The 18,964-nt window shown below is 37.4% G+C and overlaps 1 protein-coding gene across 1 annotated transcript; it reads right to left on the bottom strand.

Annotated features, from left to right (window-relative positions):
• Positions 1-83: 83 nt before the first annotated feature.
• On the bottom strand, positions 84-18,922 carry LOC117324924 (caspase-3-like). Its single transcript, XM_033880765.1, has 6 exons — positions 18,827-18,922; positions 17,197-17,281; positions 11,526-11,801; positions 10,908-11,089; positions 10,193-10,373; positions 84-4,501 (listed from the first exon to the last, which is right to left on the bottom strand). The coding sequence occupies exons 3-6, from the start codon at positions 11,650-11,652 to the stop codon at positions 4,278-4,280; spliced, it is 714 nt and encodes a 237-aa protein (XP_033736656.1). The 5' UTR covers positions 11,653-11,801; positions 17,197-17,281; positions 18,827-18,922; the 3' UTR covers positions 84-4,277.
• Between the last annotated feature and the right edge of the window lie 42 nt (positions 18,923-18,964).

Here is an 18,964-nt window from a genome sequence, read left to right as displayed (position 1 = left end):
CCATACACTCAGTATATACAGTGTTAAGTGTAACCAAGGATCCATACACTCTGTGTATACAGTGTTAAGTGTTACCAAGGATCCATACACTCTGTGTATACAGTGTTAAGTGTTACCAAGGATCCATACACTCTGTGTATACAGTGTTAAGTGTAACCAAGGATCCATACACTCTGTGTATACAGTGTTAAGTGTTACCAAGGATCCATACACTCTGTGTATACAGTGTTAAGTGTTACCAAGGATCCGCACACTCTGTGTATACAGTGTTAAGTGTAACCAAGGATCCATACACTCTGTGTATACAGTGATAAGTGTAACCAAGGATTCATACACTGTGTATACAGTGCTAAGTGTTACCAAGGATCCATACACTCTGTGTATACAGTGTTAAGTGTTACCAAGGATCCATATACTCTGTGTATACAGTGTTAAGTGTTACCAAGGATCCATACACTCTGTGTATACAGTGTTAAGTGTTACCAAGGATCCATACACTCTGTGTATACAGTGTTAAGTGTAACCAAGGATCCATACACTCTGTGTATACAGTGTTAAGTGTTACCAAGGATCCATACACTCTGTGTATACAGTGTTAAGTGTTACCAAGGATCCGCACACTCTGTGTATACAGTGTTAAGTGTAACCAAGGATCCATACACTCTGTGTATACAGTGATAAGTGTAACCAAGGATTCATACACTCTGTGTATACAGTGCTAAGTGTTACCAAGGATCCATACATTCTGTGTATACAGTGTTAAGTGTTACCAAGGATCCATACACTCTGTGTATACAGTGTTAAGTGTTACCAAGGATCCATATACTCTGTGTATACAGTGTTAAGTGTTACCAAGGATCCATACACTCTGTGTATACAGTGTGAAGTGTTACCAAGGATCCATACACTCTGTGTATACAGTGTTAAGTGTTACCAAGGATCCATACACTCTGTGTATACAGTGTTAAGTGTTACCAAGGATCCATACACTCTGTGTATACAGTGTTATGTGTAACCAAGGATCCATACACTCAGTGTATACAGTGTTGAGTGTTACCAAGGATCCATACACTCAGTGTATACAGTGTTAAGTGTAACCAAGGATCCATACACTCTGTGTATACAGTGTTAAGTGTTACCAAGGATCCATACACTCTGTGTATACAGTGTTAAGTGTTACCAAGGATCCGCACACTCTGTGTATACAGTGTTAAGTGTAACCAAGGATCCATACACTCTGTGTATACAGTGATAAGTGTAACCAAGGATTCATACACTGTGTATACAGTGCTAAGTGTTACCAAGGATCCATACATTCTGTGTATACAGTGTTAAGTGTTACCAAGGATCCATACACTCTGTGTATACAGTGTTAAGTGTTACCAAGGATCCATATACTCTGTGTATACAGTGTTAAGGGTTACCAAGGATCCATACACTCTGTGTATACAGTGTTAAGTGTTACCAAGGATCCATACACTCTGTGTATACAGTGTTAAGTGTTACCAAGGATCCATACACTCTGTGTATACAGTGTTAAGTGTTACCAAGGATCCATACACTCTGTGTATACAGTGTTATGTGTAACCAAGGATCCATACACTCTGTGTATACAGTGTTAAGTATTACCAAGGATCCATACACTCTGTGTATACAGTGTTAAGTGTTACCAAGGATCCATACACTCTGTGTATACAGTGTTAAGTGTTACCAAGGATCCATACACTCTGTGTATACAGTGTTAAGTGTAACCAAGGATCCATACACTCTGTGTATACAGTGTTAAGTGTTACCAAGGATCCATACACTCTGTGTATACAGTGTTAAGTGTTACCAAGGATCCATACACTCTGTGTATACAGTGTTAAGTGTAACCAAGGATCCATACACCCAGTGTATACAGTGTTAAGTGTAACCAAGGATCCATACACTCTGTGTATACAGTGTTAAGTGTTACCAAGGATCCATACACTCTGTGTATACAGTGTTAAGTGTAACCAAGGATCCATACACTCAGTGTATACAGTGTTGAGTGTTACCAAGGATCCATACACTCTGTGTATACAGTGTTAAGTGTTACTAAGGATCCTTACACTCTGTGTATACAGTGTTAAGTGTTACCAAGGATCCATACACTATGTGTATACAGTGTTAAGTGTTACCAAGGACCGCACACTCTGTGTATACAGTGTTAAGTGTTACCAAGGATCCATACACTCTGTGTATACAGTGTTAAGTGTAACCAAGGATCCATACACTCTGTGTATACAGTGTTAAGTGTTACCAAGGATCCATATACTCTGTGTATACAGTGTTAAGTGTTACCAAGGATCCATACACTCTGTGTATACAGTGTTAAGTGTTACCAAGGATCCATACACTCTGTGTATACAGTGTTAAGTGTTACCAAGGATCCATACACTCTGTGTATACAGTGTTAAGTGTAACCAAGGATCCATACACTCTGTGTATACAGTGTTAAGTGTTACCAAGGATCCATACACTCTGTGTATACAGTGTTAAGTGTTACCAAGGATCCATACACTGTGTATACAGTGTTAAGTGTTACCAAGGATCCATACACCCAGTGTATACAGTGTTGAGTGTAACCAAGGATCCATACACTCAGTGTATACAGTGTGAAGTGTTACCAATGATCCATACACTCTGTGTATACAGTGTTAAGTGTTACCAAGGATCCATACACTCAGTGTATACAGTGTTGAGTGTAACCAAGGATCCATACACTCAGTGTATACAGTGTTAAGTGTTACCAAGGATCCATACACTCTGTGTATACAGTGTTAAGTGTTACCAAGGATCCATACACTCTGTGTATACAGTGTTAAGTGTAACCAAGGATCCATACACTCTGTGTATACAATGTTAAGTGTAACCAAGGATCCATACACTCTGTGTATACAGTGTTAAGTGTTACCAAGGATCCATACACTCTGTGTATACAGTGTTAAGTGTAACCAAGGATCCGTACACTCTGTGTATACAGTGTTAAGTGTAACCAAGGATCCATACACTCTGTGTATACAGTGATAAGTGTAACCAAGGATCCATACACTCTGTGTATACAGTGTTAAGTGTTACCAAGGATCCATACACTCTGTGTATACAGTGTTAAGTGTAACCAAGGATCCATACACTCTGTGTATACAGTGATAAGTGTAACCAAGGATCCATACACTCTGTGTATACAGTGTTAAGTGTTACTAAGGATCCATACACTCTGTGTATACAGTGTTAAGTGTAACCAAGGATCCATACACTCTGTGTATACAGTGATAAGTGTAACCAAGGATCCATACACTCTGTGTATACAGTGTTAAGTGTTACCAAGGATCCATACACTCTGTGTATACAGTGTTAAGTGTAACCAAGGATCCATACACTCTGTGTATACAGTGATAAGTGTAACCAAGGATCCATACACTCTGTGTATACAGTGTTAAGTGTTACTAAGGATCCATACACTCTGTTTATACAGTGTTAAGTGTAACCAAGGATCCATACACTCTGTGTATACAGTGATAAGTGTAACCAAGGATCCATACACTCTGTGTATACAGTGTTAAGTGTTACCAAGGATCCATACACTCAGTATATACAGTGTTAAGTGTTACCAAGGATCCATACACTCAGTATTGCAATAAAAACACCATTCAATGCATATATTTACACCAAACAATTCGTTGAAATACTGTACAAAGAAAAAATAAAGCCACAATTTCCGTGTCAGATTTACTATATGTCAGGCACAGTGGGCATTGCCACAGATTTAGTAGTGATGTCGTTGATTTTTCTATAGAAACTGTATGCTTCAGCCATTTGTTGTTAGCTTACCATGTGGAGAAGTTAAATATTCACTCATTTCCGCAATCAACACTTTAGGTTTTTGACAAAATACTCACTTGACATTAGCTTTTTGTACAGAGATCATCAGGTAACAGAAGAAAACTCTAAAATTGTGAAGATCAGTCATTTGAAAATGAGCCGTCTAGTTGACGTTCTGGTAACATTACACAAAGAGATGATGTCATGATTGCATTACCGATTCCCACACTTATTAATCCGCTGAGCCTTTTTTCACTGCTTTACTCTTTTGTAACGCAGTCAGAAGAAGGAAGAGATTTTGATACTTCTACAAAATTCTTCTTGTAAAATATATACATGTAAAATCTCAAAACCATATTCATTTCTTATGTTTAACCTCCAACGATATATTAAACCTTTGTCAATTCTTGTATTTTTGCCTTGATCATAACTCAGCACCCTTTCTTCAACAGGAGCTTTTTGGTAAGCATTGATGTAAAGCAAGGCATCTGTTTGACGCCGCCCATTCTGCCAGTGGAGAAATTGTAGGCCATATTCCTGTTAACTTTTGTGAGGACAGCAATGAAGTCATCTTCTTCCTCCATATTGGACATGGCTTCAGACAAATGTTGTATGAAAGGTGATCCTGTCTGGTTGTTTCTGATGGCTGTCCGTCCTGTAATTACATTGGTAAAGTGGCATTTATTCTAAATATATCTTGACACAATTTAACTACATGATATTAGAAAGATATCTGTTTAGTGTCTATTCAAAGTGTAGAAATGTATATTAACTACACTTACAAAACGTGTTGATAAACAACTAAGATAAAAAGATGCCCATGGGCTTTCTCGGTCACCTACGTTCTGATAATTATGTACACTGCACTGATAGATTAAGATTTTCGACACCAGTGACCTTGAAAGTAGGTCAAGGCCATTCATTTGAATAAACTTTACTCAAGCGTTCTACTGCTTAAATATCAGAGCCCTGAACCACAAAGGGCAACAGATTGATCCCAATGAGGAAATTGTTTAGTATCTTATTGATATAAAGCATATTGTATCCATATCATCAATCAATTGTTATTAATTCAAGTTATGCTTACATGGTCCAATAAAACTACCAATGGAAATAACAACTGAATCAATCCACTTAATATAAGGCTGCATACCAGGGTTCATGAGAATCTGTTTATATTAACTCAAGTTATTGTGTTCACAAGGTCCAATAGCAATAAAAGAATGTTCCATAACTCTTTAGATAACAATACAATCGGCCCGTTTGTCGAACTTGTCTGAGATCTTATTGATATAAGACTGGATAACAACTTCCATGGAAATCCATTTATTTTTATTCAAGTTATCATGCTGCTAATGTAATGTTCATTCATATAGTTTTTGTATGACAGCAGACAAAAGGAAATTGCAATAGGCCTTCTGGTCAGGTGACTTAAAAAGTCATTTTGAAGAATGTCACTAAGGAAGAAGAAATTCTGGTGATTAGCAAGTTTTGCCTTTCTTTTTTGTTTCTTATTACCCTTGTTTTATTTGAGGCAACATTTTTGCCATTATTAGATCAATGTTCTTATAACTGAAGTCAGAGATGATAATATATTAAACAAATATAAAAGATCCCAGATGGACCTTAGGGCCAACCGTCAGATGACACTTGTTGGATAACACTGACCAGTACAGGTATATAGTAAGTGGTGGTCCATCTTAACACCTATGATAACACTGACCAGTACAGGTATATAGTAAGTGGGTGTCCACCTTAACACCAATGACAACACTGACCAGTACAGGTATATAGTAAGTGGTGGTCAACCTTAACACCAATGATAACACTGACCAGTACAGGTATAGAGTAAGTGGTGGTCCACCTTAACACCTATGATAACACTGACCAGTACAGGTATATAGTAAGTGGTGGCCCACCTTAACACCAATGATAACACTGACCAGTACAGGTATATAGTAAGTGGTGGTCCACCTTAACACCAATGACAACACTGACCAATACAGGTATATAGTAAGTGGTGGTCCACCTTAACACCAATGATAACACTGACCAGTACAGGTATATAGTAAGTGGTGGTCAACCTTAACACAAATAATAACACTGACCAGTACAGGTATATAGTAAGTGATGGTCCACCTTAACAACAATGATAACACTGACCAGTACAGGTATATAGTAAGTGGTGGTCCACCTTAACACCAATGACAACACTGACCAATACAGGTATATAGTAAGTGGTGGTCCACCTTAACACCAATAATAACACTGACCAGTACAGGTATATAGTAAGTGATGGTCCACCTTAACACCAATGATAACACTGACCAGTACAGGTATATAGTAAGTGGTGGTCCACCTTAACACCAATGATAACACTGACCAGTACAGGTATATAGTAAGTGGTGGTCCACCTTAACACCTATGACAACACTGACCAATACAGGTATATAGTAAGTGGTGGTCACCAATGATAACACTGACCAGTACAGGTATATAGTAAGTGGTGGTCCACCTTAACACCAATGATAACACTGACCAGTACAGGTATATAGTAAGTGGTGGTCACCAATGATAACACTGACCAGTACAGGTATATAGTAAGTGGTGGTCAACCTTAACACCAATGATAACACTGACCAGTACAGGTATATAGTAAGTGGTGGTCACCAATGATAACACTGACCAGTACAGGTATATAGTAAGTGATGGTCCACCTTAACACCAATGATAACACTGACCAGTACAGGTATATAGTAAGTGGTGGTCCACCTTAACACCAATGATAACACTGACCAGTACAGGTATATAGTAAGTGGTGGTCCACCTTAACACCAATGATAACACTGACCAGTACAGGTATGGTAGCAGTGTACAGTAAAAATGCCAAATTCTGAAAAATATGGCACATGTTTTAGATATGTAAACATTGCCAGTTAACCTTACATATAACCTCTAATAAAGTATATATATTTGAAATCTGTACAACATTTGCAATTTTAATAGAGCTCTGAAGGATAAGTAAACTGATATTTTCTGGGATTTTTAGAGCTGTGAATACCATGGTAACAGCTTAAAAAATTCTCAAAAATTGCAAAATATTATGATATTTGACCCAAAATGGCACAATTCTCTACACAATTTTTTTTCTGAAACCTATTTAAAATTAAATATCTCTATCCCAAAGACAGAATTAATCTTGTTTGGACATATGTTGGAAATTAAGTTTTTCCGCTATCTTACCTTTTCTGTGGGCTTCCATTTTGCGCTGTAGGCAAAACTAAATTTCCTGTGTAAACACCCGTTCGGAAAATCCGGATATTTAAAATCCGGAACCAATTTATTGATTTTTGTTTTAATAAATGTGAAGCCTGTATGTACTACTTCATACTGAATATATCAATTATAGTGTACATTTATTTTTTCATTTTTTTATGCATATCATAATACAGGAGTTATTTGCTTAACAAAAAAATTGCCCATGGCCAGGCTGTCTTACTGTGGTGTGCTACCTTATACATCACTTTTTTAAATTCTAATTTTACTAAAAACCCCATGAATGTCTAGAACATGTTCCGACGAACAAAATGACATATCCGGTTACTGTGTATCTTTAATAGTCACCGAGTATTGCTGATTTCCCTGAGAGGTGTATTTTGACAACTTTTTCTCCCAATCCAGTAATAAGGGGAGGTAATTTTAAAGATGAAAACTCCCATAATTCTGTATATCTCTTGAATAAAGTTGTGTTTTGAGTTGAATGTGGTACTTTGAGTCTCTGTGCATGTAATCAAGCAAAAAATACTATACAACTATCAAATTTAGCCTTGTAATATGACGTCATAGTTACCATGACGTCATCAGTAACTATGACGTCATCAGATGGTATCTATGACGTCATAAATACTCAATGGTGTCATAATAAATAACCAAATTCCTTTCCAAACCTCAGCTTAGCAACACATGCAATATTCTAACTGATAAATCATGACATGACATCCAAGATTTCAAAATGTCATGCCTATGACATCACAATCATCTGTTTCCACCCCGGTTATTCAGATATGTACCAATGATCATATGAAAGTGTCCGCTGATCCCATTTTATGCGGAAAATGCTATTTTGTTCTGCTTTACCTAAGTGAATGACCATAATTGACAATATTGTATCAACCGTACACTCAAGCCATTGAAATTACATGCTTACCATTGTATAAATAAACTGAAAATAATGGTTTCACCAAATATTTCAAAAAATAACACTTACTGTAATAGTTTCCATGGATACGGGGTAATAAATCAGGTAAAACAAACCAGAATTCAGTCTATATGGTTTGTTAGATACCCAATAAGTTATATTGGGTTTGTTATAAAACATAGAATATCTTTTCAATTTACACTGACTCATTAACATTATGCTTAATTAACCCACCCTTAAAATGGGTAGATATGCGAGTTACCTCCCTTGATTCCTCTAATATGACAAGCCAGATAATAAACAAGTTTTAGATTGTTTTTATGCATTTTTGAGCAATAATGAATTAAAATGAAGCTTAATCAAGCATAATTAAGCACAATTTCCAAAAAATAACATTTTTCAGCCCTTATAAGGTAGCAGTGTACAGTAAAAATGCCAAATTCTGAAAAATATGGCACATGTTTTAGATATGTAAACATTGCCAGTTAACCTTACATATAACCTCTAATAAAGTATATACACTTTGTATATTTGAAATCTGTACAACATTTGCAATTTTAATAGAGCTCTGAAGGATAAGTAAACTGATATTTTCTGTGATTTTTAGAGCTGTGAATACCATGGTAACGGCTTAAAAAATTCTCAAAAATTGCAAAATAATATTATTATGATATTTGACCCAAAATGGCACAATTCTCTACACAATTTTTTTTCTGAAACCTATTTAAAATTAAATATCTCTATCCCAAAGACAGAATTAATCTTGTTTGGACATATGTTGTAAATTAAGTTTTTCTGCTATCTTACCTTTTCTGTGGGCTTCCATTTTGCGCTGTAGGCAAAACTAAATTTCCTGTGTAAACACCCGTTCGGAAAATCCGGATATTTAAAATCCGGAACCAATTTATTGATTTTTGTTTTAATGAATGTCAAGCCTGTATGTACTACTTCATACTGAATATACCAATTATAGTGTACATTTATTTTTTCATTTTTTATGCATATCATAATACAGGAGTTATTTGCTTAACAAAAAAATTGCCCATGGCCAGGCTGTCTTACTGTGGTGTGCTACCTATATAGTAAGTGGTGGTCCACCTTAACACCAATAATAACACTGACCAGTACAGGTATATAGTAAGTAGTGGTCCACCTTAACACCAATGATAACACTGACCAGTACAGGTATATAGTAAGTGGTGGTCCACCTTAACACCAATGATAACACTGACCAATACAGGTATATAGTAAGTGGTGGTCCACCTTAACACCAATGATAACACTGACCAGTACAGGTATATAGTAAGTGGTGGTCCACCCTAACACCATTGATAACACTGACCAGTACAGGTATATAGTAAGTAGTGGTCCACCTTAACACCAATGACAACACTGACCAGTACAGGTATATAGTAAGTGGTGGTCCACCTTAACACCAATGATAACACTGACCAGTACAGGTATATAGTAAGTGGTGGTCACCAATGATAACACTGACCAGTACAGGTATATAGTAAGTGGGTGTCCACCTTAACACCAATGATAACACTGACCAGTACAGGTATATAGTAAGTGGTGGTCAACCTTAACACCAATGATAACACTGACCAGTACAGGTATATAGTAAGTGGTGGTCCACCTTAACACCAATAATAACACTGACCAGTACAGGTATATAGTAAGTGGTGGTCAACCTTAACACCAATGATAACACTGACCAGTACAGGTATATAGTAAGTGGTGGCCCACTTTAACACCAATGATAACACTGACCAGTACAGGTATATAGTAAGTGGTGGTCAACCTTAACACCAATGATAACACTGACCAATACAGGTATATAGTAAGTGGTGGCCCACTTTAACACCAATGATAACACTGACCAGTACAGGTATATAGTAAGTGATGGTCTATCTTAACACCAATAATAACACTGACCAGTACAGGTATATAGTAAGTGGTGGTCCACCCTAACACCAATGATAACACTGACCAGTACAGGTATATAGTAAGTGGTGGTCACTAATGATAACACTGACCAGTGCAGGTATATAGTAAGTGATGGTCACCAATGACAACACTGACCAGTACAGGTATATAGTATGTAGTAAGTGGTTTTTATACCAATTATAACATGTAGCTGTGTACCTGGACTTGTTGCTTGCACAAGTAGAAAATCTACATCGCTGGGAATGCGGATATTCTGATATGTGTTCTCCTGTTGGGATAGGTGTGCCAGATATTCCTCCGATTCTGATGCAGCATCTGACATCACCCTGTCATCAAAGTTGACGTCCACACCCGGGTCAGACTGAAGACCACGACAAGCCTGCATACGGAATCATGTTTTATAATTCACATTTCAAATGAATATCAATCAACTTTTCGTGATTCTTTGTAATGTAGGTTTTTGATAGAGATCATCAATGCCGTTTTAACTGATTCTGTGTAGGAAGAAATGGTACGTGGATTTCTTTGTCAAGTTTATTATTATTATTGGTATGCATGGCAAAAATTGTAAACGTCAATTTTACAAGAAATATGGCCACCCTCATTCATTTATTTCTTTATTTCCAAAATCATAGACTAGACTTTGTTATAAAAGGTCATACGTATATCTGGATAGTAAAGATGTTTGATTGGTCAACAAGACTTTGTTATAAAAGGTCATACGTATATCTGGATAATAAAGTTGTTTGATTGGCCGACTAGACTTTGTTATAAAAGGTCATACATATACCTGGATAGTAAAGATGTTTGGGGGGGTCAATTAGACTTTGTTATAAAAGGTCATACGTATACCTGGATAATAAAGATGTTTGATTGGCCGACTAGACTTTGTTATAAAAGGTCATACGTATACCTGGATAATAAAGATTTTTGGTTTGCCGATTAGACTTTTACAGTTTTGAGAGTTGACAGTAGCCATTAAGTCTTCAGTTTTCAGAACAGGTGCTTTGTCTGTAGCCCAGATTCCATCTTGATCCCCATGTGACAAAACTACACATGCAAACGAGCTGCATAAGCTGTGGTTATCACTTGCAGCTGCCAAAAAAAAATATGGAAGTGGTTGTTAGTTATTTATGTTATTTCTCTGGAAGTCATGAATGAAGAATTGAACTTCTGGAAAAAGTTACATTGAACCAGGTACCCTACAACCTGATATGATAACTGATTATACCTGCAAAAGTTAAAATTGTATTTATCATCAAATAAGCCCCATCCCCTAGTGCTAAGGTTTAGTATTATAACAAATAAATGTAGTGCATTTAGATATTCTGACATTAAAAAAGTGCAGAAATGTGTTTATTAAGAACTAGATGCTAAATCCTAAACAGGATATAAAAATTTATCCTTAATGTGATGTAGGTAAACAAAAACAGGGTGGGTGATAGCATCGAACGACCTCTGTCCTCATTCTCATGTACATTTTGTGTTAATTTAAAGAGCAAGGGTACTCTGAATGAATGATATACTTTACCTTCTTTGAGCTTTTCCATCATTTCATCATGTGTACAGTCATTTAACAATTGAGGTTCGAAACCTAAATCAGAGAATCTCTGATACATGGTTGATGCATCCTGGTCACTGCCAACTCGGTCAGGCATACCATTGTTGAAGTTGATGTTGTTGAAGATAACAACTTTGCCCTTACGAGGAAAACCGCTCAGTGTCTATTTCATAGGAGTCCCTGGTTAGATCAGACAATCTCATTTTGGCCTCAGTTCCATCGTCAGTTCGAGGAACAGATCGCTGGCTGTAGTAATTATACATGAACAATGGGTTACTTAAACTTCATAGAGTATGTCTATTTGATTTTAATTCAACTATATTATATTTCAATATTCTAAACGTTGTCCAGATATTTTTTCATGTTGGCAATGACAATCTTAAAAAGAGAACAAATAATGAGTTTGCATAGCTTCTGAACATATATGTATATATATATTGTACTGATATATCCATACTTTATTTAGCTGATATTAAGCCTGAAATTCACTCTGTATAAAAATGTGTATGTGTACATGTTTGTTGATAATCGCAGAATGTGTTATTAGTATTGAGGTAGGCTTCGCCGGTACTCAGAAATACTGTTAGATACAGGTAATTTTTACATTCATGAAACTATTAGTTACCGGTCGTAAAACCATTGGTTAGTGATCGTAAAACCATTAAGGGTCATAAAACCATTGGTTAGCAGTCATAAAACCATTGTTTAGCGGTCATAAAACCATTGGTTAGCAGTCATAAAACCATTGGTTAGCAGTCGTAAAACCATTGGTTAGCAGTCGTAAAACCATTGGTTAGCGGTCATAAAACCATTGGTTAGCAGTCATAAAACCATTGGTTAGCAGTCGTAAAACCATTGGTTAGCAGTCATAAAACCATTGGTTAGCGGTCATAAAACCATTGGTTAGCAGTCATGAAACCATTGGTTAGCAGTCGTGAAACCATTGATTAGCGGTCGTAAAACCATTGGTTAGCGGTCATAAAACCATTGGTAAGCGGTCATAAAACCATTGGATAGCAGTCATAAAACCATTGGATAGCAGTCATAAAACCATTGGTAAGCGGTCATAAAACCATTGGTTAGCAGTCGTAAAACCATTGGTTAGCGGTCATAAAACCATTGGTTAGCAGTCATAAAACCATTGGTTAGCAGTCGTAACATTATTGGTTAGCTGTCGTAAAACCATTGGTTAGCGGTCATAAAACCATTGGGTAGATGTCGTAAAGCCATTGGTTAGCGGTCATAAAACCATTGGTTAGCAGTCGTGAAACCATTGATTAGCGGTCGTAAAACAATTGGTTATTGATCGTAAAACCATTGGTTAGCAATCACAAAACCATTGGTTAGCAGTTGTAAAACCATTGGTTAGCGGTCATAAAACCATTGGTTAGCAGTCATGAAAACATTGGTTAGTAGTCGTAAAACCATTGTGTAGATGTCGTAAAACCATTGGTTAGCGGTCATAAAACCATTGGTTAGCAGTCATAAAACCATTGGTTAGCAGTCGTAAAACCATTGGATAGCAGTCATAAAACCATTGGATAGCAGTCATAAAACCATTGGTAAGCAGTCGTAAAACCATTGGTTAGCGGTCATAAAACCATTGGGTAGATGTCGTAAAACCATTGGTTAGCGGTCATAAAACCATTGGTTAGCAGTCGTGAAACCATTGATTAGCGGTCGTAAAACAATTGGTTATTGATCGTAAAACCATTGGTTAGTGGCCATAAAACCATTGGTTAGCAATCACAAAACCATTGGTTAGCAGTTGTAAAACCATTGGTTAGCGGTCATAAAACCATTGGTTAGCAGTCGTAAAACCATTGGTTATTGATCGTAAAACCATTGGTTAGCGGTCATAAAACCATTGGTTAGCGGTCATAAAACCATTGGTTAACAGTCGTAAAACCATTGGTTAGCGGTCACAAGACCATTGGTTAGCAGTCATAAAACCATTGGTTAGCAGTCGTAAAACCATTGGGTAGATGTCGTAAAACCATTGATTAGCGGTCCTAAAACCATTGGTTAGCAGTCGTAAAACCATTGGTAAGCAGTCATAAAAAACTGGTTAGCGGTATAAAACCAATGGTTAGCGGTCATAAAACCATTGGTTAGCAGTATAAAACCATTGGTTAGCGGTCATAAAACCATTGGTTAGCGGTCATAAAACCATTGGTTAGCAGTATAAAACCATTGGTTAGCGGTCATAAAACTATTTCTTAGCAGTCGTAAAACCATTCTTAGCGGTCCTTAAACCATTGGTTAGCAGTCGTAAAACCATTGGTTAGCGGTCATAAAACCATTCGTTAGCGGTATAAAACCATTAGTTAGCGGTCATCAAACCATTGATTAGCAGTCGTAAAACCATTGGTTAGCGGTCATAAAACCATTTGTTAGCGGTCATAAAACCATTGATTAGCGGTCATAAAACCTTTGATTTGCGGTCGTAAAACCATTGGTTAGCGGTATAAAACCATTAGTTACCGGTCGTAAAACCATTGGTTAGCGGTCATAAAACCATTGGTTAGCAGTCATAAAACCATTGGATAGCAGTCATAAAACCATTGGATAGCAGTCATAAAACCATCGGGTAAATGTCGTAAAACCATTGGTTAGCAGTCATAAAACCATTGGTTAGCAGTCATAACATTATTGGTTAGCTGTCGTAAAACCATTGGTTAGCGGTCATAAAACCATTGGGTAGATGTCGTAAAACCATTGGTTAGCGGTCATAAAACCATTGGTTAGCAGTCGTGAAACCATTGATTAGCGGTCGTAAAACAATTGGTAATTGATCGTAAAACCATTGGTTAGTGGCCATAAAACCATTGGTTAGCAATCACAAAACCATTGGTTAGCGGTCGTAAAACAATTGGTTATTGATCGTAAAACCATTGGTTAGTGGCCATAAAACCATTGGTTAGCAATCACAAAACCATTGGTTAGCAGTTGTAAAACCATTGGTTAGCGGTCATAAAACCATTGGTTAGCAGTCGTAAAACCATTGGTTAGCAGTCATAAAACCATTGGTTAACAGTCGTAAAACCATTGGTTAGCAGTCGCAAAAACTATTGGTTAGCGATCTTCAAACCATTATATAATTGGTAAGCAGTCATAAAACCATTGGTTAGCGGTCATAAAACCATTGGGTAGATGTCGTAAAACCATTGATTAGCGGTCATAAAACCATTGGTTAGCGGTCATAAAACCATTGGTAAGCAGTCGTAAAACCATTGGTTAGCGGTCACAAGACCATTGGTTAGCAGTCATAAAACCATTGGTTAGCAGTCATAAAACCATTGGTTAGCAGTCGTAAAACCATTGGGTAGATGTCGTAAAACCATTGATTAGCGGTCATAAAAATATTGGTTAGCAGTCGTAAAACCATTGGTTACCGGTCCTAAAACCATTGGTTAGCAGTCGTAAAACCATTGGTAAGCGGTCATAAAAAACTGGTTAGCGGTATAAAACCATTGGTAAGCGGTCATAAAATCATTGGTAAGCAGTATAAAACCATTGGTTAGCGGTCATAAAACCATTTGTTAGCAGTCGTAAAACCATTGTTAGCGGTCCTTAAACCATTGGTTAGCAGTCGTAAAACCATTGGTTAGCGGTCATAAAACCATTCGTTAGCGGTATAAAACCATTAGTTAGCGGTCATCAAACCATTGATTAGCAGTCGTAAAACCATTGGTTAGCGGTCATAAAACCATTTGTTAGCGGTCATAAAACCATTGATTAGCGGTCATAAAACCATTGATTTGCGGTCGTAAAACCATTGGTTAGCGGTCATAAAACCATTGGTTAGCGGTATAAAACCATTAGTTAGCGGTCATAAAACCGTTGGTTAGCGGTCATACAACAATTGATTAACAATCGTAAAACCATTGGTAAGCAGTCGTAAAACCATTGGTTAGTGGTCATAAAACCATTGGTTAGCAATTGTAAAACCATTGTTTAGCGGTCATAAAACCATTGGTTAGCAATTGTAAAACCATTGTTTAGCAGTCGTAAAACCATTGGTTAGCAGGTGTAAAACCATTGGTAAGCAGTCATAAAACCATTGGTTAGCAATTGTAAAACCATTGTTTAGCGGTCATAAAACCATTGGGTAGATGTTGTAAAACCACTGAGGTGTACATTACTGATTGTGTCCAGGTTAGTGTAGGGTACATACCTCCACGGAGGTGTACATTACTGATTGTGTCCAGGTTAGTGTAGGGTACATACCTCCACTGAGGTGTACATTACTGATTGTGTCTGGGTTAGTGTAGGGTACATACCTCCACTGAGGTGTACATTACTGATTGTGTCCAGGTTAGTGTAGGGTACATACCTCCAAGGAGGTGTACATTACTGATTGTGTCCAGGTTAGTGTAGTGTACATACCTCCACTGAGGTGTACATTACTGTTTGTGTCTGGGTTAGTGTAGGATACATAACTCCATTGAGGTGTACATTACTGATTGTGTCTGGGTTAGTTTAGCGTACATACCTCCACTGAGGTGTACATTACTGATTGTGTCCAGGTTAGTGTAGTGTACATACCTCAACTGAGGTGTACATTACTGATTTTGTCTGGGTTAGTGTAGGGTACATACCTCCAAGGAGGTGTACATTACTGATTGTATCTGGGTTAGTGTGGTTAGTGTAGGGTAGGGTACATACCACCACTGAGGTGTACATTACTGATTGTGTCCAGGTTAGTGTAGGGTACATACCTCCACTGAGGTGTACAATACTGATTGTGTTTGGGTTAGTGTACGGTACATACCTCCACTGAGGTGTACATTACTGATTTTGTCTGGGTTAGTGTAGTGTACATACCTCCACTGAGGTATACATTACTGATTGTGTCTTGGTTAGTGTAGCGTACATACCTCCGCTGAGGTGTACATTACTGATTGTGTCCAGGTTAGTGTAGTGTACATACCTCAACTGAGGTGTACATTACTGATTTTGTCTGGGTTAGTGTAGGGTACATACCTCCACTGAGGTGTACATTACTGATTGTGTCTGGGTTAGTGTAGTGTACATACCTCCACTGAGGTATACATTACCGATTGTGTCTGGGTTAGTGTAGCGTACATACCTCCACTGAGGTGTACATTACTGATCGTGTCCAGGTTAGTGTAGGGTACATACCTCCACTGAGGTATACATTACTGATTGTGTCTGGGTTAGTGTAGTGTACATACCTCAACTGAGGTATACATTACTGATTGTGTCTCGGTTAGTGTAACGTACATACCTCCACTGAGGTGTACATTACTGATCGTGTCCAGGTTAGTGTAGTGTACATACCTCCACTGAGGTGTACATTACTGATCGTGTCCAGGTTAGTGTAGGGTACATACCTCCACCGAGGTGTACATTACTGATTGTGTCTGGGTTAGTGTAGGGTACATACCTCCACTCAGGTGTACATTACTGATCGTGTCCAGTTTAGTGTAGCGTACATACTTCCACTGAGGTGTACATTACTGATGTCTCACTTCATTGACTGATTGTTGGGGCTTCACGTCCTTGTTCCGGTTATAACCGAGCATAGGACACCATTTTGTCGCACTCAGACATGTTGGTACAATGTATTACTAATGTATCACTGTTACCATTGTTTTAATGAGAGCGCCATACTTACGCCACGTTTCCTGAAGACACAGCATCAGTAGCATTCAGTGTTCCACCCCGGGCATCAGACTGGTCCACACCAGTTGTCTCTTTTTCTAACCCCAAAAAAAACATGATTTTTTTATTTGTTAAAACTAATAAAAAAAACCATTTTGTTGAAATAAAGCATCATGTTTCATTTGTTTACAGCATGGGACACTATGACATCCTAATAAAACCATGGGACACTATGACATCCTAATAAAACAATGGGACACTATGACATCCTAATAAAACCATGGGACACTATGACATCCTAATAAAACCATCGGACACTATGACATCCTAATAAAACCATCGGACACTATGACATCCTAATAAAACCATCGGACACTATGACATCCTAATAAAACCATGGGACACTATGACATCCTAATAAAACCATCGGACACTATGACATCCTAATAAAACCATGGGACACTATGACATCCTAATAAAACCATCGGACACTATGACATCGAACCATGGGACACTATGACATCCTAATAAAACCATGGGACACTATGACATCCTAATAAAACCATGGGACACTATGACATCCTAATAAAACCATCGGACACTATGACATCCTAATAAAACCATCAGACACTATGACATCCTAATAAAACCATGGGACACTATGACATCCTAATAAAACCATCAGACACTATGACATCCTAATAAAACCATCAGACACTATGACATCCTAATAAAACCATCAGACACTATGACATCCTAATAAAACCATCAGACACTATGACATCCTAATAAAACCAATCAGGTCTGGAATTCCAGGAACATGTTCCCATCAAACTACATTGAAAATGGAGATTCTTGGTTTGTGAACACGTCTACCTAAATATGATAGCCATAAAAAAACATCCGGGGATACTATGAAATATAACGGGGTAAATATATGATAATCATCAAAATAAGTATCCGGGAGAGACTATGAATTATCAGGGAGGATACAAATATGATTACCATCACAAATGTATTCTAGGGAGACTATGAAATATCAGGGAGGATACAAATATGATTACCATCACAAATGTATTCTAGGGAGACTATGAAATATCAGGGAGGATACAAATATGATTACATCACAAATGTATTCTAGGGAGACTATGAAATATCAGGGAGGATACAAATACGATTACCATCACAAATGTATTCTAGGAAGACTATGAAATATCGGGGGTAGGGTTGGGTCGGGAAATAATTATGATAGTCATCATCAGAGTATCTTCTTCGGGAGACTGAAATTGAAAAATTGGGAGTGCGTTGCCTTTTATAAGCGATGAGTTTATTTTTAAGCTTTACGTGTGCTTTACAATAACAAATGACCTATATTGGCATTTGCGGTGATATGGTGTTAATCTGATTGTCCCATCGATTATTTTTTGTTGTTAAACCAAAATATTTAAACCGAAGTATTGCTGGATTGTGTGGTGTTGGAAAAAAGACTATAGTCTGGGCAAGATGTGGAGAGCGAGATGTTGTTAATGTGTAGGATACATGTAGTTGTGTCAGCAGCGTATTCAGACAAACATAGGCCGCCACAAATCATAATGACAATATTAGTTTACAATGAACTTAAGTATACCAGCTATTGAACTCACCTCGTTGTTTAGACATTTCAAAACACACACAAACAAAAATCTCGTCGAACGATCAAAACGAAAGTACAGGGAAAAAAATATGGGGAATTCCCTTCAAAATCCCATCCGTATCATAAAGAAGCGTACTGCTATAGCTAA

This window comes from Pecten maximus, chromosome 4 (genome assembly GCF_902652985.1).
Source record: "Pecten maximus chromosome 4, xPecMax1.1, whole genome shotgun sequence".
Lineage (NCBI taxonomy): Eukaryota > Metazoa > Mollusca > Bivalvia > Pectinida > Pectinidae > Pecten > Pecten maximus.
The sequence above is the reverse complement of the archived record's forward strand: the minus strand, read 5'-3'. Positions and strand labels throughout refer to the sequence as shown.